Source organism: Pelophylax lessonae (genome assembly GCF_965119305.1).
Source record: "Pelophylax lessonae genome assembly, chromosome: 6".
Lineage (NCBI taxonomy): Eukaryota > Metazoa > Chordata > Amphibia > Anura > Ranidae > Pelophylax > Pelophylax lessonae.
In genome coordinates, this window is record NC_138773.1 from 276,779,374 (window position 1) to 276,802,139 (window position 22,766).

General features: G+C 43.0%; 1 protein-coding gene across 2 annotated transcripts in view; it reads right to left on the reverse strand.

The window, feature by feature from the left end:
* Positions 1-22,766, reverse strand: part of GALNT13 (polypeptide N-acetylgalactosaminyltransferase 13) — a 531,696-nt gene that overhangs the window by 101,332 nt on the left and 407,598 nt on the right. For both annotated transcript variants that reach the window (XM_082261045.1, XM_082261046.1), the window contains exons 6-7: positions 19,731-19,848; positions 3,194-3,374 (exon numbers count right to left, since the gene is read on the reverse strand). In XM_082261045.1, coding sequence (XP_082117171.1) covers positions 3,194-3,374; positions 19,731-19,848 — 299 coding nt within the window. The remainder of the gene's footprint in view (positions 1-3,193; positions 3,375-19,730; positions 19,849-22,766) is intronic.

Genomic DNA, 22,766 nt, shown 5'->3' on the forward strand with positions numbered 1-22,766 from the left:
TAACTTAATTAAAATACTAAACAATTGGGGAAAAAAAATGATACTAAACAGAGAAGTGTTCATTTTCATAATTCATTCATATTAATCACATATATCATACCACTGCGTTTTTTTAATTTTTTTTTCTTAAATCCTTATTCCCTAAAAAAGTAGCTGCAGCTCTGTTTCCTGCAGCGCTGTTGTGTGGTCACATGATCTTTCCCTGTTATTTGTCATCTTCAGGGGAAGATCTATTTGAAGGGCTTCTATTACTCTGCTGATCTATACTCTCTATAGTGTGAGTCTGTGTCTGGCCAGTCCTGATTGGTGCTGTGCAACTCACATGACTAAAAATATGCACTATTACTGTACTAATGACACTGGCAGGGAAGGGTTTAACATCAGGGGCGATAAAATGGTTAAATGTGTCCATAGGGGGTTCTTGCTTAGCAGGAACACGAGATCTCTGTTTTCTCCCCTGTTAGAATGGTGATCTGCCTTGTTTACATGCCTCTCTCAGGAACAATCGCTGGTGGCCAGCAGACATTGGGTCCGCAGGACCCGCTGATTGGCTCCCCCTCTGCCCAATCAGTGCGCGCTCCCTAGTGGCTATTGTACGAAATGACATACAGGTACGTGATTTTGCGCAATAGAGCAGTAAATGTACGTTAGGCAGTCTGCAAGTGGTTAACATGGTGTTGACGGAGTGAAAGATGACTGGCACTACCTTTCATTTTGTTTAGATGGCATTCACATCCAAGGCTCTTTTTAACTTTAAAAGTATTAGCAATTACATTATATTAATTTAATACTGATTTATATTAAAACTAAGCTTTGGGAGTTTCTTAGTGAATGTAATCAACAAGCATACTATATCCCGCCCCTATAATGTTTAGCAATAGGAGAAGATGGAGGAGAAGGGAGGGAAGTGTCATTTACCACTCTATATATACCCACATGTGTGTCTTAATAGTCATATCGCCTGCACAGATAAGGAAAGGGAAGAAATGAAGATCTTAGAAGGGAACTGGAATTGAGCATGATCAGTGGAGGACACCAGCTGAGCTACACATTCTCAACCTGCAACCTGCAGTGGGGACACAGAGAGGAGGGGGGGGGGGATAGCTGAAGGCAGGATCAACCAGGTATATTTTTGAGCCTACACAAAACAAATGTTTTAGTGGCTTTGTGAGTATGAACACTCCGTTATATAGCATGTAATGAGAGCTTTTCATGATCCGGGTTTAATGACACTTCAAAGGCAATCTCTCAGAATACAAATATGGGAGCTGCCATTGCTGACTTGTTTTGATGTTGTGTTCACCAGGGCTATGATTCCTATCTATAATTTTTGCTTCACTACTTGCAAAAACCACTTGTGGGCATTGTGTTTTTTTGCATCAGTAAGAATTAATGCAAGACTATAAGGAAACGGCATGGGAGTATCTGCCGACAATGTAAGAATAAACTAAATGTTATGTATTGACTCAAAACTAGCTCTAGGTTAAGGTATTGAAGAGCTAAATTAGTGTTAGGATTTGGATTGAGGGTGATATTTTAGATTTATTACAGGTATTTTTTGTGGCGCTTCAATATACGCAGCGTTTTACATATATTGTACATTCACATCAGTCCCTGCCCTCAAGGAGCTTACAATCTAAAGTCACTGTTCACATTCATACATACACATACCATGGCCAAATTAGATGGAAGCCAAATAAAGTGGTTCTAAAGGCATTCTATGCATTAAGATAAAAACATTCTCTGTTCAGCAGCCCCCCTCAGCCTCCCGAATACTTACCTAAGCCCCATTTAAATCCAGCGATGTTGCACAAGAGCCTCGGCTGCCTGGGCTCTCCCTCCTGATTGTCTGAGACACAACAGTGGCCACCATTGGCTCCTGCTGCTGTCAATCAAAGTCAGCGAGCCAATGAGTTGAGAGAGGGGGTGGGGCCGAGCCAGGAATCCATATTTGAATGGACACACAGACCAACAGCTTGGCTTGGGAGCTCGCTGTGGGGGCACTCGGCAGGAGGGAGGGGCCAGGAACGCCTGCGAGGGACTTGAGAAGAGGAGGATCTGAGCTGCTCTGTGCAAAACCATTTCACAGAGCAGGCAAGTATAACATGTTTGCTATTTTTTAAGGAAAAAAACAAGACATTATTATCCCCTGAAACTACAAGTATGTCTTTGGAGTGTGGGAGAAAACTGGAGTATCCAGAGAAAACCCAGGCAAGCACAGGGAGAACATGCAAACTCTATACAGGTAGTGTCCTGGGTGGGATTTGAACGGCTGACCCTAATGCTGGATTAATGTAAAGCCTGAGCACAGCCAAACACACAAATAGAAAAAAAACAGCTCAAGGGGCAATGGGGCTGTAAGGAACTCTCATCAAGAGAACTTGACTATGCCTGCCCTTTCCTGCCCAGTAAGCCATTTATGGAAGCCATACTACAGTTTCTATGAAGACACAGGATTTCTGAATGGAAGGAGAGGAGCTATCAATCATACACACATCTCCCATTCAGAAATACTGCACCATTCATAGAAGCTGAATTACAGCTTCTATGATTGGTGGATCTGGCAAGTAGGGTTGGACCTAGTCAAACTCTTGATGAGAGCTCCTGACTGCACCTTAGTTGTATTAACTGGGAGTTGGGGGAATGTTACAGAACCAAGCAGATTACTTCTAAAATAAGAATCAACACAAGAGACCCATCATACTAAGAGCCGGTTCACATTAGAGCGATCCGACTTGCCGGGGCGACCTCACAAGTCGCGGTGCGCTGCTCGCACCGCGACCTTGGAGCGGCCGGCACGGACTTCATAACATTGAAGTCTATGCAGGTCGCTCCGGGTCGCCCCAAAGAAGCCCCAGACACTTTTTCTAAGTCGGAGCGACTTGTGTCGCTCCTATTAGAACGGGTCCACAGCTTCTCTATGGCAGGCGACCAGGTCGCCTGACAGGTCGCCCCAGTGTGAACCGGCTCTTACTGTATGTTATGTCCTTTGTGCTGATTTTTCTATTTGTGTTTTTGGCCGCATTTAAGCTTTCAAGGGCTAGGCCAAACATTAATTGTTTGGATAGGTTAAAGTGTATCTAAACCCAAGGACAAAAATGTAAATTGATGATCTTCCAACAGTTTCTTATTTTAAAAATGTATCCAAAGTTTCTTTTAGACTTCAGTCCTCTTTAAAATGCAGGAAACTTACCTGGCGATATAATATAGAAGAAATCTTTGAATTCATCCATCCAGACTTCTGCTAGTCTTCTGTTGTTTTTATTGATCACGTGACCTGTCCCACCGGGGAAGGTGTAGGGAGTGGCCTTTCGGAAGACGTGTCCCACATGCGAGCATGTTACAATTTCAAGCGATCCACCACACTGCCAAATCTAAAAGTCAAATAAAAGTTTAATAGCACTTGAAACTTTCACGAACAGTTGTAAATATTCAGTTATACACATAAATGGTAAACGATGTGTGATGTGAATATGTAGAAAAGCTCTGCATTTTGATAAGACCGCAGTCTTCACTGATAAGAATGGAAGGGATCGTATTCTGGAAAAACACATATTTCTTGTAGATTTATGTCCAGAACATTTTTCTGCTGAGCTGGAATGTCTAAGCTTGTCATACGCCATACATTTAAATGCTGCTTACCCATACAGATTTATCTCACAAGAACAGAAATTTTATTATAAAGGGGGTCTGTTTTTAATATCTGCAACATTTCCAGAAACAAACCTTCCAAAACTTGTAATGTTCCCAGAATTCACGACCAGTGGGCAGTTAGATGAGCTTGCTCCAACACTACAAGGTCAAAAGTTAAAGGCTTAGTTCAAAAAAGTGTAAAGGTGAACTAACACCATACACCCTCCACGTCCCTGATTTACGTATCTCTGGTGGTGCTGAGCTGTCAGTGTCCCAGCTCCAGTAGTCCTGGGATTCTCCTTCTTCCGTGCAGTGCTTTCGGAATGGACCAAAGCAATTCTGAAAGGTCAGCATGGGCACAATGAATCGCTCTAGTCCATCCCAGGAGTGGTGCACAGAGAAGAGGAAAAAAGAGCGAGGAGTTTAAATCCCCGGATCACTGGAGCAGCTGTGGACTGGACCTTAGCATTGCCAAAGATAAATATAGTGGGGACTGGGGGGGTGTACAGTGTTAAAAGTTAAACTTTTCATTTTTTCTTTACAGGGGAACTAACACTTTAAAAGAGAAGTTCGGAAAAAAAAAGAAAATAAACACACATACTCACCTAGGTGGATGCAGCATCTGTCCGCCTCTAAGAGAACTGAGCGATCAAAGACTGCTGACTGTCAGTCACCAGCTCTCTGCTCTGCCCCATCAGCACTCACTAGAGCACTGGGCTGTGCAGGGGGCAGGAGATACTGGTTCAGCCTCCCAGTGGCTCACTGAGAGGCTGAGCCAGCTGCCGTTCAGGAGCCCAGGTGGATTCAGAATTTAAAGTCACAATCAATTCAGAGCCTGGACTGGCTCAGTGATGTCAGCCAACAGAGGGCTTTGGCCTACTGTTGGCTGAAAAGGGGTCACAGGAGTGCAGAAAAAAATGCACTCCTGTGATCCATAGGAGAAGTAGGGCTAAAAGAGCTTCGGCCACACTTCTCCTTAGGTAAACTATTGTATAGCTCCCAACTTCCCAACTGTCCCTGATTTGCCCTCTTTTGGAACAAAGTTCCTTTGTCCCTTCTTCCTCCTTATTTATTTACCTCATTTTGGTCTGATGTATATACCTTTATCATAAATGCCTGTCTTATTTTTGGCACAGTTTCTGGAATGCCTCTTCATGGCCAAAAAACAGACAGTGGCCAAAGTGTGGCTTCTTTCCTAAGGGTTGATTTTTTTTTTTTTAAGGGATGTGGATTGTCAATGCAAAAGCAATTATTAACTACTGCATATTTGTTGTAACCCAGAGAGTGTTTTCAAGTAACCTGTCAGGGCCTGGACTTGAACCTGGGACCTCTGCTGTGTCTGGCAATAACTCCTCTCAATGAGCTACCTGAGATGCTGGACAGCATCCTTTCTGATCCATTGGACAACCCTGCCTTGTGCCTTGACTTCTGCGGAACCTTGAACTCTTTGCTCCTCTCATGAATTACCTGGTTTAAGCCATGACTCTGCATTTCCTGTTTGCCAGATTATTGTTCTGTCTCCAGCCAATATCTCGCTCTTTCTTCCCTGCTGTCATCCCTATCTTTGCTACCACTCATTACCGATCCTTGGCTTGTTTCTTCGACTATGCTTCTGCCTGATCCTAACCTGCAACTACCCATTAATGACCTTTGGCTTGTTTACTGACTACACTTCTCTTTGATCCTTACCTGCTATATCTGCTTCTGGACCCCGGCTTGCCTACCTCCTGGAGGGGTGATGCTGAGGACCATGATCTGGTACTAAAACGCAGCTAAATCCATTTCAAATATCAGGAGCCCTGGTGCACACCGGTTAGTACTTAGACCCCCCCACCCCAGGTGAGCCCGCGTCATCCACCAGGGTGACCCCCTTGTATACCTATCCTGCTGGTGAGGTTGCTATAGCAACTGGTCTATGAACCTGACCCTTGATTGTAAGAAACCAGACAAAATGTCACTTTTTACACTCATTCAATATCCACTCACTAGAGGCTCAGACTGGAGAGGCTGCAGAATAGTGGCCTGGGGGAAATGCCACACGCTCCACAAAACAAGAAAAAGGCTTTGGATTCTGTAGACCGAGTAGATGGTGCAAAACCCAGACTGTGGAGAAGATTGTATGGAAATAAAAGTAATTTTGTGCTTCCGCTATGCAACTGGACCCTAATGAATCAAATATTGAATAATGTATGAGCTCAAATATGGCTGACACCATAAGTATGCATGACAGGTGATCTTTAAAATAACTGACCTCTCTTCAGGTACCTTAGAGCAGATCTAATGAGCAAGCTCTCCGTTCCCCCCATTCAGGCTGTCTTGTCTGTTTTATTTTAAATAACCTTATCTAATACGGCGTAGCAAAACCAATTTAACACAAATGCACATTTGAGTGGAAAAGGTGAAATCTGCAGTCATTTATAACTCATGGAAATATCGAATTATAGATTAATTGTACGAAGCTTCAGCTATTTTAGAAGCAATATTCCTATTTTATTTTACTGAGTGTCTTTTTGGCCAGAGAAAATGTGTACTGTAGAAATGAATTACACTAAAATTGAACATTACTTAAGTTTAAACAGGCAGAAAGTTGCAGCTTACCGTTTGACCTAGATTTGGCTCAAAACCTTGATTCTATCAGGATGTTATTCATAGAGATGTAAAAGGGAAGGGACAAGCTAGAAACTACTAGTCGACTTAAAGCAGACCTTGCATGTAAAAGCAAAATGATCTTAGTCAACTGAAAGCAATAAAAAATAAAACCTTAGAAGAAATACTTTCCTTAAATCATAGCTGCCGGGGCATTCACATAGAAGAGGATGATGTCACTGGGCCTTCTCAACTGATCCTTGAAAAGCTGAGGATCCCAAATCTGTTGATAGAACATGTTAAAAATTTGGGATACGGACCTTTCACAGGATTCCATGGTGAGGCCTAGTGACATCACCAGGGCATCCGTGATAGGGTTAAGAAATGCATTTTAATTTTTTTTTTTTTTTTAATTGAATTTTTTTTTTTTTATTGCTTTTCAGTTAGGGGCTGATATAAAAAAAGCAGCTGCACAGCATCCTCACCCTGGATTCTGGGGTTTGGCCCAGTGACGTCAACAAGGCATCCAGGATGAGGGTAAGGAAATTATTTTTATAACATTTTTCAAAGATTTTATTTTTTATTACTTTCAGTTAGGAACAGTATGGTCATACCACAGCTATCCCACTGAAAAAAAAAAGAATAGCAGTTGTAAAGCACAGCAATGCGCTTTATAAATGTGCATTGTACTGTGCTGAGCCAGCACGCCCCATAAAAGGACATGGCAGAAAAAGTTGTATGGAAAGCCCAGTGATGCGATCTGTCAAAGTCACCTGACTGGCTCTCCTCCAATCACAGAGCTCCCTAATTAGAGAAAACGAAATGGTAAATCAGCCTGCTTTTTATAAATGGACAGTTAGCTGTGGGCCCGGTTTGCAATGCCAGCAGCATATAACTGATAGCGGATAGCGATATCCTTTCGGTGTTATATATGAGCCACTTAGTGTTTTTTTTTACTTTTTATTAAGGGATGGGGAGGGGGGTTGCAAGTCCAGTTGATTATGCATTTTCATGTTCATGTTTTAGTTAAACTGTCCAGATGCCAACACAGATTTTTGAGGCCAACAGATTTCCATACAGGTATTTGGGCAGGCAGGATGGAAGGTGCAATTTTCTTTAAGGCTGGGTCCACACTGTTGGTGCCGCGGGTTCATGCCTGGGCTCCGGTGCGTCCCTGTTCACTATTTCAGGTGCGAATCAGGCAGAGTTGTATAAAGTACTCGAAAACCCATACTTGAGTAAAAGTACAAGTGCTCGATCAAAAAGTGACTTGAGTAGAAGTGGAAGTGCTCGATCAAAAAGTGACTTGAGTAGAAGTACTAAAGTATTCAAAATTTTTTGTACTTAAGTATTGCAAGTAGTTTTTATAAAAATTTTGCTACTCAAGTACTGAAAGTAAAAGTACCAGTAGTTTTGAAAAAAAAATTGCTAGTCAAGTACTGAAAGTAAAAGTACCAGTACTGTGTTATGTAGTTATTAAAGAAAGAAGTCAAAAGTTTGAACATCATATTGTTTTTTATTATTTCAAATGCAGCTTTTATTTATACATACAGTAGCTTTTATTTTGGTATGCGCTGATAATACACATGTTTTGAGCTTCATGAAACCTGCCATCTACTGTTCTGGCAGTGGTAATTTTTATAATTGTAACGAGTAACTATGCAGCACAAAAAAAAATATTGGAGTAGAAGTATTGAAATCATCGAAAAAATGTAGTGAAGTAAAAGTGGAAGTAGGAGAAAAAAATTCTACTCTAGGAAAGTACAGATACCGCCTTTCGGTACTTAAGTACAGTAGTGAAGTAGTTCTACTTAGTTACTATACATCTCTGGAATCAGGTCTAAATTTTTGCTTGTATTTGGACCTGAAATGGAGCCAAAAAAGCACAGGATCCTTTTCCAGTGCATTTCACGACCACCCCGGAGCTGAGTGAACCGGCTCCCACATCCAATTCACATCAGTGTGAACGCAGCCTTACTGATTTTTATTTTTTAAACCCCAGGCAAACAACTAAATACACAGATGAAATGCATATATATGATTGCTGTTGTACTTAATAAAGGTTATTGTATTTCAGTCCATCCAGTTCTGTCATTTACTTCAACCTATCACACAGCATAGCCCTTTCTGACAAGGCAGGAGACCTAATCTTTATCTACTGCAGTTAATTCGGTCTTGTCCCTCCTCCAGCCTGTGACTGGACAGTGAAAGAAGTAGTAACAGTCTGATTAGCTCTTCTCTGTCACTTTGCTCTCTCCACCTATCAGCGTGTTTCTTGGTAGCATATGAAAACTGCAGTAGAGTTGACTGGCTACTTGTGATGCACCTCCCTCTCCAAGTCTGAGCCCTGCTGTGCAGGGGGTTGCAAGAGGCTGGTACACTTTAAACACTTACACTGGCTTAGTTTTAAAAATAAATATGTAATGAATGATCTGTTAATGAGCAGCATTTCTCTGTCTTTTATATTGGTCTGGAAATCAGCTGTATGCTATATTTTTTTCTATCCACCTTTGATGATAATGATTTTTTTAATAATGGGAATGCTGAGTCAGTCTATGTGCACAGCCTATGTTTACACTTTACACTCCACTAAACTAACAGGGATGTCAATACACTTAAAAATTTTCTTTTTTAAAGCGAGGTTCCACCCAAAAGTGGAACTTCCGCTTTAGGTGGTTCTAACCCCCGACATTCCACATTTGGCATGTCATTTTTTTTGGGGGGGGAGCGGGTACCTAGTTTTGACAGGTACCCGCTCCCACTTCCGCTCGGAGCGCCGCGGCGCCCTGAGTGGAAGTTCTCCTCTCCCCCTCCCTCCCTGCAATCTTCTGGGACATTTCAGAGGTCCCAGAAGATTACCGGCCAATCATGACGCGTAACGCAACTCGCGCATGCGCAGTGTGTACCCGGCTGTGAAGCCGCAAACTGTCACAGCTGGGTGCCCACACCAGTGATGCCGCGCTGCAGGTCAGAGAGGGAGAAGAGCGAGGCTTCGGGCGGCCGTATCGCTGGACCGTTGGACAGGTGAGTGTGTGAGGCTGGAACTCCGCTTTAAATTCTCTTGCAAAATAACCAATTATTCCAACATTTCTCTCGCATTTTTATGAAACATAACTTGATGAAGGTAAAATGGTCAGTTACCTATGTACACTAGTCTTCTCATAAAAAAGATTCAATAAATGTACACATTTAAATAAAAGTACATGCATTTAAATAATTGCAGAAAGAGTTTAAGATGAGCGCTTCGCTTTCCATTAACCTCCTTTATTTTTTGAAAACTTCAGGACCAGAGCAATTTTTGATTTTTAGCACTGCAGCAATTTATCCATCAAAAACTCTTTATCGTGCAAGATACTCAAACACATTTAAGATATTTTTGACAGCTAGAACTGTTGTAAAATAACATAAGTATCTCCTTGCTTTTATAGGCATTATTCAGGAATAATAAAAAAAAAAATACAGAGAAAATCTATTTTGCAAATGACTTCCCAAGTAACTTTAAAAACATCAGAGCCCCCAAAGCAAAATGACCCAATATTTATTTAGCAAGTTATGCTCTTTTTTAAAGGGCAAACTGTGGTACAATTAGTCTTCTATTAAATTAAGCCCCCTAACCTCCTGTGTGCACCCAGGGGAGGACCGGGCCAGGGGTCAGGGGGGCAATGCCCCCCCTGGTTGCTCTGATGCCCCATAAAAAGGCTGTACTGCTTCTGCCGCAGACATGCCTAAAGGATTCCTGGTAAAGAGCATTAAAAAGTCCCCACTACTGACCAACTGAGTGTGGGATGAAGACAAGGACAGAGCGCAATTTTCTAGCATAAAAAATGGGATTTTTGACTAACTGTAAAATCCATTTCTCTAATGTTCATTGATGTAGTGCTTAAGTCTGCTAGCAGCTTGTTTAAAATGAAAATCAGGGACAACCTTTTAGAGAAACGACGGACAGGGGTGAAGAACCACCTTATCTCTGTCAATCACCAGGTAAGGTGAACGACAGGATAATGCGTGCAGAGGTAATAGCCACCAAAAAAAACACCTTCTGAGACAACATAAGCAAGGGAATCTTCAGAAGGTTCTCAAAGGGAGGCTTCTGGAGGACCAAAAGCACCAAATTGAGATCCCAAGGTGGCAACGGAGACTGCACTGGAGGAGCCAAATGTCGGACACCCGGAGGATAGGTACGCACCAAGGAGTGTGGCCAAGGATCATTGGAAGAAGATCTTTAAAGCCAACACCTGGCCCTTGAGGGTACTCAAGGCCAATTTCTGTTCAACCCCCCCATTAAAGGAAGGTCAAGATCCGAGCCACCCAGAAGGAGCGAGGATGAACTTCAAGAGACTATAAGAGATCAAGCATCCCACACCTTTCTTCTGCTTCCCATTAGTGTGGTGATTGTCACTCCAGGGAAGTGGCCCCCAACTTCAGTCCTCAAATACCCCTGGCAGGCCATGTTTTGGGAATTTCCCTTTGATAAAATAGTTGTAACGAATACCACACCATTGACCCTGGTTTAAAGCACCTGTGCAAGGTGAAGGAAAACCTGGAAGCATAACCTATTGGCGGTTTTTGAGGACTGTGTTTGGGAATCTCTGCTACGCACATACTTTAGCTTGTATCAGGGCAGTGAGCGCAACAAATTTTACAAGATATTTGTAAAGCTTTCAAAAACATGTAAGCATCTTTGCTTAAAAAAATAGCTCCAAAATGAAAATTTTAAGCAAAGTTCTTAATGGGAGTGCTTAACAAGCTACCAGCAAGTTTCTGCAGTCTTTCAACAAGTTTCAAGTAGTGCTGAAGTCTGCTAGCAGCTTGTTTAAAATGAAAATCAGGGACAACCTTTTAGAGAAACGACGGACAGGGGCAAAGAACCACCTTATCTCTGTCAATCACCAGGTAAGGTGAATGACAGGATAATGCGTGCAGAGGTAATAGCCACCAAAAAAAACACCTTCTGAGACAACATAAGCAAGGGAATCTTCAGAAGGTTCTCAAAGGGAGGCTTCTGGAGGACCAAAAGCACCAAATTGAGATCCCAAGGTGGCAACGGAGACTGCACTGGAGGAGCCAAATGTCGGACACCCGGAGGATAGGTACGCACCAAGGAGTGTGGCCAAGGATCATTGGAAGAAGATCTTTAAAGCCAACACCTGGCCCTTGATGGTACTCAAGGCCAATTTCTGTTCAACCCCCCCATTAAAGGAAGGTCAAGATCCGAGCCACCCAGAAGGAGCGAGGATGAACTTCAAGAGACTAACACCATGCAATGTACTTCTTCCATGTACGATGGTAGATCTTCCTAGAAGTAGATTTCCTAGCTTTTAACAGCGTAGGACTCAAAGACACAGATAAACCTCTTATCCTTCAGCACCTAGCATTCAACAGCCAAGCCGTCAAGGCCAGCAACTGTAAACCAGGATGGAAGGATGGCCTTTGGGGCAGCGGATCCTCCCTGAGAGGAAGCCTCCAAAGAACGTCAGCGATCAGCTGCACCAGATCGGTGCCACTAAGATGACCAGAATCCCTTCTGCCTCGATCCTGTCTTGGAAGAAGCTTGAGAGGAGGGAAGGCATAATACAGACAATACTGACCAAACGGCCACCAGCGCATTTGTGACATCTGCCAGAGGATCCCGTGGTTGAGCCACAAACTTCTGCACCTTTCTGTTGAGCTAAGAGGCCAACAGATCTACCTCGGTGATGTCCCACTGGAGACACAACTGATGAAACACCTCTGGATGAAGGGACCACTCCCCTTGGTCCAACACCTGCCAACTGAGGTAATCCGCCTGCCAGTTTTCCAGCCTGGGAATGTGTATGGCAGAGAGGGCTGGAACTAACCGTTCTGTCCACCTTAGAATGCCCGCTACCTCCAGAGCCGCAAGGACACTTCTTGTGCCACCCTGGTGATTGACATAAGCCACGGTCGTGGCATTGTCCGATTGAATTCACACTGGACATCCCTAAAGACGATCCGTCCAATGGTCCAGACACAGTCTGATCGATTGGAGTTCCAATACATTGATCTGTAGTCTGGACTCTTCCAGTGTCCCGATACCCTGAGCAGAATGTTTGCATTGGACAGTGATCACTGTCCAATGCAAGGGGAGGAGGGGTTTTCCTAGATAAAGCGCCGGGGAAGGAAGCCACCATATCAGGGAATCCTGTGTTCCATGGCTCAGCCGGATCTGAATGTCCAGAGACTGTGGAGTCATGTGCCGATTGGCCAGAATCTCCCTTTGCAGGGACCTCGAATGGAACTGTGCAAACGGAACCACCTCGCGGGTAGACACCATCAGGCCCAGCACCCGCATTGAAATCCGGAGGGATGACCATCTGCTGCACAGCAGGAGAGGAATTGCAGCCTCCAATTTCTGGAGTTTTTTTTAAGAGGAAGGAGGAGCACTCTGGCCAAGGCTGAATCCAGAATCAGACCCAGATAGTTCAGCTTTGTGGACGGAGCCAGAGCAGACTTCTAAAAAATTCAGAATCCAGCCGAACTCCCACAGAGTTTGTATGGTGAGTAGCAGGTTGTCCAGAAGAGCAGAAGGAGACTCCGCTCGCAGAAGAAGTTTGTCCAAGTAGCCCAGTACCGCGATCCCCCATTGGCGTAACAAAGCTAGCACCGGGGCTAACAGTTTTGTAAAGATCCGAGGAGCAGAGGCGAGATCAAAGGGTAACGCCACAAACTGATAATGCTCCTCTACCACAGTAAAGCGGAGGAAGCGCTGATGACTGGCACATATTGGAATGTGAAGGTAAGCATCCTTGATGTCAATAGAGTCAAGAAAATCCCCCTGATGCAGGGATGCCACCACCGTGCGAATGGACTTAATTCAGAACACTGCGTAAGACCAAACTGAAAATACTTGCAGCTATAAGAGATCAAGCATCCCACACCTTTCTTCTGCTTCCCATTAGTGTGGTGATTGTCACTCCAGGGAAGTGGCCCCCAACTTCAGTCCTCAAATACCCCCGGCAGGCCATGTTTTGGGAATTTCTCTTTGATAAAATAGTTGTAACGAATACCACACCATTGACCCTGGTTTAAAGCACCTGTGCAAGGTGAAGGAAAACCTGGAAGCATAACCTATTGGCGGTTTTTGAGGACTGTGTTTGGGAATCTCTCCTACGCACATACTTTAGCTTGTATCAGGGCAGTGAGCGCAACAAATTTTACAAGATATTTGTAAAGCTTTCAAAAACATGTAAGCATCTTTGCTTAAAAAAACAGCTCCAAAATGAAAATTTTAAGCAAAGTTCTTAATGGGAGTGCTTAACAAGCTACCAGCAAGTTTCTGCAGTCTTTTAACAAGTTTCAAGTAGTGCTGAAGTCTGCTAGCAGCTTGTTTAAAATGATTATCAGCACTCCCATTAGTATCTGTGTTTGACCTCCCCAAACTGGAGCTAAATGGTACTTTTAAGGCTTCAAGAAAGCTGCTCAAAGCTCGCTAATGTTTTGCAAAAGCTTGATGTAAGCACAGTTCTTCTTACAAGCTGAAGCCCTCATGTTGTGTACAAAGCCTTAGGTTGGCTATATATGGTCAGATAAACTGCCAAGAATGTTAGGTGTGAACTTATACTAGCATCAGAATCTGCTTTATTTTTGACGTGATGGTGACAACAATGTGCATGATGTATTTTTAAAAGAAAGATTCCAGGTAAAACCTACCTAGTCTTAAAAATGCTCCCCCCTCCCCAACACCTATTCTGACTAGCCTGTGTAAGAAAGATCTGTATACTTACCTATTTTCAGGCTGCTCCAGTCTGGTCACATGATCTGGTTCCTCTCTGTCTTTCAGTGGCTGCAGGGGAGGGGAGGGAGCTCCTACAATGGATAGGCAATAGTAGCCATTGGATGACATCATTGCTCCCAGGCATTACCAGCCAATGTTGAGCACTCTCTCCTCTCCCCTGTAGCCGATGCTGGCTGACACAGGGGAGATCATGTGACCAGACGGTCGCGGCGGGCCCCATTGACTTTAATGGGAGGCGAACTTTAAAAACTTTTAGGTCATATTTGCAGCCACAAAAGACGTACTAGCTGTGCACAAATAGTCCCAGCACATGGACAATGTCATAACAGAAGTATTGCAAAAGTTGCCCTAAATTTTTTTTTTTTTTACAGCAAAAAATTATTTTATTTTTTTTTCATAAATCAGTCAGAACTGACAGCAGCCGGTAAATACATGTCTAATACATATAGGGAACTTGAGTTTTATTCTTCAAATCAAAGGTACAACATCAGACAGGAACACAAGACAAACTGGACAGCAGCCGCGTTTCACACCTTGTGCTTATTCATGTTCAAGCAATGAATAAGCACAAGGTGTGAAACACGTCTGCTGTCCAGTTTGTCTTGTGTTCCTGTCTGATGTTGTACCTTTGATTTGAAGAATAAAACTCAAGTTTCCAAGTTCCTGGGTCTGGAAGTGCCACTTTCTTTTCTACTTACATGGACTTCTCAGGTTGCCGACCTTGGTGAGCACCCATTCCTGCAGGACTGCCACAGTTGCTCGGGATCCACCCGGCTCAGCTGGCTGCTTTCAGAGCGGTGATTTGTTTTTGTTTTTTTGGTTTCCTAATACATATAGGGTCCATTCACATATGTGTAAAATGGGTCCGCATCCATTCCACAATTTGGCAGAACCTTTACAGACCCATTGATTTTCAATTGCAGTCTGAAATATTAGGCATTTACAGGATAAAGAAGTAAGTGTCGGCCATTCCAGGCCCCAAAAAAATTAGCCCACATGCATTTACCTGACAGCTAAGAACGTAGTATTTGATGGCTGGAGCTACATTAGGCATTCACAGGTAACAGAAGAAAGTGTCGGCCATTCCAGCCCACAAAAATTAGCCCACATGGGTTTAACTGACAGCTAAGAACGTAGTATTTGATGGCTGGAGGTACATTAGGCATTCACAGTATACAGAAGTAAGCGTCGGCCTGTATAGGCCCCAAAAATGAGCCCACATGGGTTTAACTGACTGCTAAGAATGTAGTATTTGATGGCTGGAGGTACATTAGGCATTCACAGGATACAAAAGTAAGTGTTGGCCTGCATAGGCCCCAAAAATTAGCCCACATGGGTTTAACTGACAGCTAAGAACGTAGTATTTGATGGCTGGAGGTACATTAGGCATTCACAGTACACAGAAGTAAGTGTCGGCCTGTATAGGCCCCAAAAATTAGCCCACATGGGTTTAACTGACAGCTAAGAACGTAGTATTTGATGGCTGGAGGTACATTAGGCATTCACAGTATACAGAAGTAAGTGTCGGCCTGTATAGGCCCCAAAAATTAGCCCACATGGGTTTAACTGACAGCTAAGAATGTAGTATTTGATGGCTGGAGGTAAATTAGGCATTCACAGGATACAGAAGTAAGTGTCGGCCTGTATAGGCCCCAAAAACTAGCCCACATGGGTTTAACTGACAGCTAAGAACGTAGTATTTGATGGCTGGAGGTACATTAGGCATTCACAGTATACAGAAGTAAGTGTCGGCCTGTATAGGCCTCAAAAATTAGCCCACATGGGTTTAACTGACAGCTAAGAAGGTAGTATTTGATGGCTGGAGGTATGTTAGACATTCACAGGAAACAGAAGTAAGTGTCGGCCTGTATAGGCCCCAAAAATTAGCCCACATGGATTTAACTGACAGCTAAGAACGTAGTATTTGATGGCTGGAGGTACATTAGGCATTCACAGGATACAGAAGTAAGTGTTGGCATGTATAGGCCCCAAAAATTAGCCCACATGCCTTTAACTGACAGCTAAGAACGTAGTATTTGATGGCTGGAGGTACATTAGGCATTCACAGTATACAGAAGTAAGTGTCGGCCTGTATAGGCCCCAAAAATTAGCCCACATGAGTTTAACTGACAGCTAAGAACGTAGTATTTGATGGCTGGAGGTACATTAGGCATTCACAGTATACAGAAGTAAGTGTCGGCCTGTATAGGCCCCAAAAATGAGCCCAAATGGGTTTAACTGACAGCTAAGAACGTAGTATTTGATGGCTGGAGGTACATTAGGCATTCACAGGATACAGAAGAGGATGTCGGCCTGTAAAGGCCCCATAAATTAGCCCACATGGGTTTACCTGACAGCTAAGAACTTAGTATTTGGTGGCTGGAGGTACATTAGGCATTCATAGTATACAGAAGTAAGTGTCGGCCTGTATAGGCCCCAAAAATTAGCCCACATGGGTTTACCTGACAGCTAAGAACGTAGTATTTGGTGGCTGGAGGTAAATTAGGCATTCACAGAAAAAATAATTGTCGGCCCTGAAAGGCCCCAAAAATTTGCCATTCAATGGACATGAAATGCCTTTTATGCCGCTGTATGTAGCGAAGCCAAGGACCAGGAATTGCTGTGGGTGGATGGCAGTCTGGCGGACATTTGTGGCCTGGCATGAGGAATTTCAATGAAACATGGTCTACTGGTCACATGTGTTGAATTCCTCAGAGATCCATGCCTCATTCATTTTTATAAATGTGAGGTAGTCTACACTGTCATGAGCTAGGCGGTCACAATCCCCCCTGCTGCAATGAACGTCCTTTCGGACAGGACACTGGACGGGGGGCAAGCCAACATTTCCATTGCAAATTGTGCAAGCTCTGGCCAGAGGTCAAGCCTGCCCACCCAGTAGTCCAGGGGTTCATCACTCCTCAGAGCGTCCACATCGGCCGTAAACCCGATGTAGTCGGACACCTTTTTTTTACGCTCCAACATTTGGGCCACAGAAGCCTGCCTTTTTCCAGAACAACGTGACGACGACATCATGGAAGGTGGAGTGGAGGACAAATGTGAGGAGAGAGGAGAAGGAGAAGAGGCTGGACGGTGAGAGCCTGGAGTGTGGCTTTGTGGGTTCTGACGGTGTTGCTCCCACTGGGCTCGGTGATGGGATTTCAGGTGCCTTCTTAAGGTGGTTGTCCCTAGGTGAGTGTTGGGATTACCGCGACTTATGCGTTGACTGCAAAGGCTGCAGATGGCAACACTGTTGTCAGCAACGGACACATTTAAAAAAGCCCACACTGCGGAGCCATGTGCCGGCGTCCTGGGAGCGCCAGATGTGACTGTACATGGTTGATGGATCTCTCCTGATACATTTGCAGTCTGCTTTGTACCTCTTGTGCAATGCAAGTTCTGCCTGCCTCTCCTCCCTATCTGCCGGTCCATCTCTCCCTCTGAACTCCCCTCCTCTTCCTCTCTTGTGGCCACCCATGTGACGTCCATAGACACGTCATCATCCACGTCACCTTCCCCACCACTAAAATTCGAGATCTTGGAGTAGGCAGCAACAGCGGGGACCAACTTCCTTGGGCTGATCTGGGTACTGTTGTCAGACTGCTGAGTGCCGGCTGTTGCTATCTCCTCTTCCTGATCCGATGCCAACAATGGCTGTGCATCGCAAATGTCTTGTGATGGATCGGAAAATAATTCCAGTGACTCAAGCGGAGGGTATGTGGTGGTGGTGTTTGTGGTGGTGTCTTTGGGGGTGCACACAGCAGAGAGTGAAGAGGGTGCAGAGAGAGAGGATGAGGAGGGTGCAGAAGAGGAAGGCTGAGTGAGCCACTCAACCAAGTCTGGTGCGTCCTTTGACGTAATTGCATGTGGCTTTTGAAACTTCACACTTTGGCTCGGGCCTACTGCTCCTGCCCTACCCCTACCACCCCCTGCGTAAGTGTCTGCCTCTTCTTCTGCCTGTCATGTTTTTAAATTACCCTGTGACAAAAGTCTCTACAGAATCGCAGTATATCTGGAAAAAGGTATATAACACCCCACTTTAATTTGTGGTATTGGGGGCCACAGGTTTATCACACCAGTTCTACAAATAATTGGCCAGTAACTGTTGTCACTGTGTGTAGCACAGTTAACACAGCAAAAGAGTCCACATTTTTGCAGGACTAAAATACAATCTTAGAAAAGTATACTGTTAAATAACACCTCACTTCAATCTGTGGTATTGGGGGGCCACAGTTTTATCACACCAGTTCTACAAATAATTGGGCAGTAACTGTTGTCACTGTGAGTAGCACAGTTAACACAGCAAAAGAGGCCACATTTTTGCAGGACTAAAATACAATCTTAGAAAAGTATACTGTTAAATAACACCCCACTTCAATACGTGGTATTGGGGGGCCACTTGTCTACCACACCAGTTGTTAAAAAAATTGGCCAGGGAGTTTGGCACTGTGTGTATCAGAGTTAACCCAGCAAAAGAGGCAATATTGTTGCAGGACACAAATACACTTGTAAAAGTATACTCAGATAACACCCCACTTCAATATGTGGTATTGGGGGGGGCATTGGTCTATTACACCAGTTATAATACATTATAAGTGCTTTTGTCACTGTTTGTAGTATTGCTGCAGCAATGCTCAGTCACCACCCCTGTCACAATGCGGCAAAGTGCACAATAATACTACTAATCCACTATAATATGCTTTCTACAAAGTATATTATACCGTGGATTACCCCCCCCCCCCCCCCTATGTAGTGCACTGCACAGAAATACCAAAAAAATTGCAGCCCTTTAAATGACTTTTGTGGACATTAACAGAGCGATTTGTGTCACTGCTGCCGATCTCTAACTGCCCCTAAAGCACAGACTGGATACCTGTCCCTAACCTGAAAAGGGACTGGACCTATACCGAAATACCAACCCTGAAAAGGACTTTTGTGGACATTAACAGAGCGATTTGTGTCACTGCTGCCAATCTCTAACTGCCCCTAAAGCACTGACTGGATACCTGCCCCTAACCTGAAAAGATACTGTAGTAGACCTATACCGAAATACCAGCCCTGAAAAGGACTTTTTGGATCTTAACAGATATATTTGTGTCTGGCAATCTCTCCCTCATGAGCACAGCCAACCTCTCCCTACGCTGACAAAAAGCAGAATGTGAAATGGCCGACAGCTCAGGTCTATTTATAGGGTAGGGGGCATGTCCATGTGCTGAAATGTTTCAATTGGCTGTCCTGTTCCACCTGACGGCTGTGTCATGGGTCAAAGTTCTCCCCAATATAAACTAATATGGCCGCCGCGAACAACGCCATGTGTTCGCAAAATTGGCGGGTAGCGAACAAGCAAAATTTGCCGCAAACCAAACACCGGGTGAACTGCAAGGCCATCTCTACCTACCAAAGCTCTTGATTTTGTGGTTGTCTCTGACTGGGAGGCATTATTATTTTTTTTCTAAGACTAAGGCAACCCTATCACAGCAAGCAATGCTAAAAAATGGAAACATTACTTGCTTTGATCGATCTACAGCCTTGGATTAAAGAGCGGGCTGGAAGTCGGAGAGAACTGCAGATTTTGTGAAGTGCTACCACCCACAATATAGTACATAGCCACATAGCACGGTGGAAAGCAGATGGTCACAACAGTATGAGTATCACTTTATGGGTTCTCTGGTAGGTAGAACAATTCCCATTTATGTGTGTATGTTGTTTGAGCATTTAGCTGTTTGGTGGAAATAGCTCCAAACTTTTGTTTGATACTTACTCTGAAAGACATCTCCAGATTCTCTCCACCCCAGATATCCATTCCTGAATCATATGTGCCGAGCTCTTCAAAGTAATTCTTGTCAATGGAGAAAAGGCCTCCTGCCATTGTAGGTGTTCTGCAGAAAAGAAGAGGGTAAAGATTTTTTAAATCTGCACATTAAAGCGTAAGTAGATATTTTTCTACATTAATATTAGGAAGCTAATATGAAAATCCAGCAAACAAAATCCCACAAATTATATTTTAATTATCACACAAATCAAGCCAGATCATCAAAACATAGAAACCAACAATGCATCTTGGAAGTTGAGCTTTTTTTTTTCACCCTGGTTGAACGCCTGAAAACATAGGTGGAAAAAAGACACTATCAGGATGAAGCCATTTGGAGGCCTGAACCAATATGAAGTCTTAAGCCTAGTACACACGATCAGAAAATCATATGAAAAATGACGCTTGCAAAGCGATCGTACGATAATCCGATCGTCCGTACACAGCTTTCGAGAACCGATCACGACAGTTCATCCAAAATTATCCAAAGGGTCAAACATGAAACTGTTTCTCGTACGATACCAGATCATATAATTTTTGCTTAACCAGCACAGTTTTTGTCTGAAAATACAATACAAATACATTACATCACTTCCGAAGTTGTATTCTGTCATATGAGAATTTTTGTAAATTTGGTAACCTCTTTATGTACGATATGGTGTCTAGCATGCAAAAAAAAAAAATGTGGACTGCTCTTTGAACAAACATGGGAACCATGGGTGAACTATATACAGATACCTACCTCTCCCACACTTGGCTAATTTCTGAACCGTGTGATTCCTGTGAGTTCTAGGTCTCCTCTCTACCACTCTCTTTCCTTTATTTTTCCCTTTCTCTTTGTTTCTTTGCCCGCTCTCAGGCTATGTCTTCTTCAATATGTTACATATTATTACGAGTCTGAAAAATTTGCCAATGCCCTCTATGTATTAGGGCCAGTATGGTCAGTTTTTGGAGTTAGACTCTGCCCTGGTTTTGGTTTACCTGATATAGGAAACTAATGATAGTACTGCTACATGATGGTGAATACAACAACCATAACATGCCTGGGTTGCCCTGATTCTTTGTTAAGATCCCCTCTTTCTATCACTATCTTATGTTATAAATATCATGTACCTTTCCTAGGTCCTGTAAAGCAATATATTTTGTTGTTATGGATATATTGGCCGTTTGGATGTAAAAAATCATCCTTGTTTGAAATTTGGTCCAATATTCTCATCATCTGTACGAGGCTAAAGTTTCCTAGAGTTCAAGAAATAAATAAATGTATTGCCGTAGGTATGGAAATTATCTCTCCATTCATGATCATGAGGGAGGCCATCCAGGCTGGAAGAAGACTTGTACTGTAAATTCATACAAACATACCCATTTCAACCAAGAGGTTGTATAGTATCCAGACAAGTCCTTTCATTTTCTGATCTGCACTAGAAAATTAATAACAGCTGAGGACTGATTGGGTAACTTGATAACACTGATCTATTTGCGCTAATTTCAACTATTATTATTGACAATGGCTGATCCTGCTGTATTGAACTCCAATGATGATAATCTGAGATTCACTTGGATTCCTAATATTTACTGCTAAATAATATCAATAAAGAATATACAAGGGATGGTGTCCACTATGCAGAAGTAAGCAAATTGCATGCTCACAAAATTTGCTAGGTGCATGCAATCTGCAGGAATGTGTGCATATAAGGTACAGCATATACTGTATATGCAGAATTTACTAAGATAGTTTGAAATGGATGCTCCAGGGTCTGAAAGTATGCCAGCTATATCATGGCATGCCAAAAATAAAATGTGAATGTGTCTAATGCTTTTTGGGTTTATCTAACCAAACACTGTTAGTTTTAAAAGCACATTTTTATATAGGAATAAAATTGCATCAAAAGTGCATGGCTATCATTGATAGAGATTGGAAAAAAACTTATTTATAAATTATTTTATAAAAAGCCTCCACAAATTGTACACAGAAGGGTATTGTATTGCACATATTTTGATCTCTGTGTTCAAGCAAAGTGTATAGTGTTTTTACACACCATTAGGTGTGGTTTATGTACATTTCCTATGTTATCAAAATAAGCCTGGAAGTCCAAATGCAGCGCTAATATAGAGGCACATGAATGTTTAGAGTCCACAGAGACAAATGATGTCCCATCATGAGCAGTCTTGTGAAAAAATGGCACACACCACCAAAAAAAGTGCCTCTGAAGAAATCCTATTGGATGAAACGCATGTGACGGGACGCAATGGCACTGGTACGCTTTGAAGCCACGGTGATTGTATTTTATAGTTTCATGCCTTTTATTAATTTACTCTTGTAAGTACCCTTTTAATAAATCTTCAAGTTTTATCAATGGGGCTTCACTATCAGTGCTTTATTGTCTTTCTGGTGGTGGCTCTCCCATCCAACCATGAGAGCTAAGACATCTCATTCCAACACCATGGTATTCCGAGGAGGAGTGGAGAGAGAAGGAGAGGAGCAGGAGGAATTATCATTTTACACACAGCTGATCACCCCCTTGTGTTTTTTCTCTACATGCTTCCTGCCAACAGAGCTCTGGTAAGGAGCCTCTGTTGGACACTTTTTTGGTGGTGTGTGCCATTGTTTCACAAGACTGCTGGTGATGGGACATAATTTTTCTGTGTGGACTTAAGGCATCATGTGCCTCAATTTTAGCACTGCATTTTTCCATGCTTTTTATTTGTTATCAACAGATTGATGCTGGCAGCTTTTTAGGGATTTTTTACACAATTGTTTTTTCCTGTTTAGCGTAGATATTTTACATTGTTTATTGAAACTCGTCTCATACATTTTTTTTTTAGATAAGTTGATGTTGCCATGCCCGTTTCGGGGGCCTAAAACACGCACATTTTTTAGACGATCAACATGCATGGAAAACTAGAAAAGCACTGTATATATTAAACATCTGTTTACAATTAGTTAGAAAGGTTCAACGATTGTGATCAGTAGGCACAGAAGTGTCT